At 28.2% G+C, this 1,101-nt stretch overlaps 1 protein-coding gene across 1 annotated transcript in view; it reads right to left on the bottom strand.

The window, feature by feature from the left end:
- The window catches only part of PTPRC (protein tyrosine phosphatase, receptor type, C), a 62,318-nt gene that overhangs the window by 30,067 nt on the left and 31,150 nt on the right, over nt 1–1,101 (bottom strand). Inside the window, exon 12 of the mRNA XM_008591587.1 lies at nt 490–550. Within this exon, the coding sequence (XP_008589809.1) occupies nt 490–550 (61 nt within the window). The remainder of the gene's footprint in view (nt 1–489; nt 551–1,101) is intronic.

Genomic DNA, 1,101 nt, shown 5'->3' with positions numbered 1-1,101 from the left:
AACATTAATGATAGAAATTTAAATAGTCATATTGTTATTAAGGAGTGCTTATTTTAACTCCAGTTGGATAAATCAGGACATATTTTTATCTAAGGCCCGCTTCCAACAAGAAAATGGTTGAAGGACAGAATAGGATAAAACAGATAATAATCTTCCTAAAAGAGTACACAAAACAAAGTTACTAACATGAAAAAACACCATAAATATAGTCATAATTAAATAGTTGTGCAGATAAATTCTCTTATGAATTATTTTCTAAAATCAACAGTCCTTTAATACTTGGATCTACTAATTTGAATTTAAGATAATGTTTTTTAGTATGATGTTCACCTACATATATGTGTGTTTGCCCTGAAAACTTAAAATATCATATTCATGAAAAACACATCAAACAGTTAATAATTAAAGTATAAATATAAAATAATATAGTTTTATAAGTGCTAATATTTTTTTAATACAGGTAAAGTAAATAACCCAGTAACAACTTACAAGATGTTGAGCAAGTAGTAGAAAATTTAGGTCCTCTGTGTTCCCCATTGTGACAATATACCTGGGTTTCAGCAATAAAGAATAAAATAACTAAGTTTTTCAATATAAATTTATATATTATAATGTAAAATATGCTCATACATTATTTCTCATATGGTGTTATTTATTTTCATTAGAAATATGTTGGTTTGCATTAATTTAAAGTTGATACCAGGTCTCATCGATATTTTGTTAAATATTTTTGAAAAAAACTTTTTTGATGGTGAAAAAGATGTAAAGAAATCTTAGCCAATTTAGCAATAATAATAATACTATAGGGGAAGGGGGAGGGAAAAGGGGGCGGGAAGATGGGGAGACATTGGATAAGGGGCATAANTAGGGGAAGGGGGAGGGAAAAGGGGGCGGGAAGATGGGGAGACATTGGATAAGGGGCATAAAGAATAAGTACGATTTGTAATAATGAATATGCTGAAAAAGAATAAATTAAAACAAATAATAATAAGTTATAATCAGCAAGAATAAAAATAAACTGGATGAAGAAATAAAATGCAATACAACAAAATATTCACAAATTAAAGTTGAGATCTCCTTCAATATGCTAATATCTTCACA

This window comes from Galeopterus variegatus, unplaced genomic scaffold (assembly GCF_000696425.1).
Source record: "Galeopterus variegatus unplaced genomic scaffold, G_variegatus-3.0.2 Scaffold7061, whole genome shotgun sequence".
NCBI lineage: Eukaryota > Metazoa > Chordata > Mammalia > Dermoptera > Cynocephalidae > Galeopterus > Galeopterus variegatus.
Note: the sequence above shows the minus strand (reverse complement) of the source record. Positions and strands in the feature narration are given on the sequence as shown.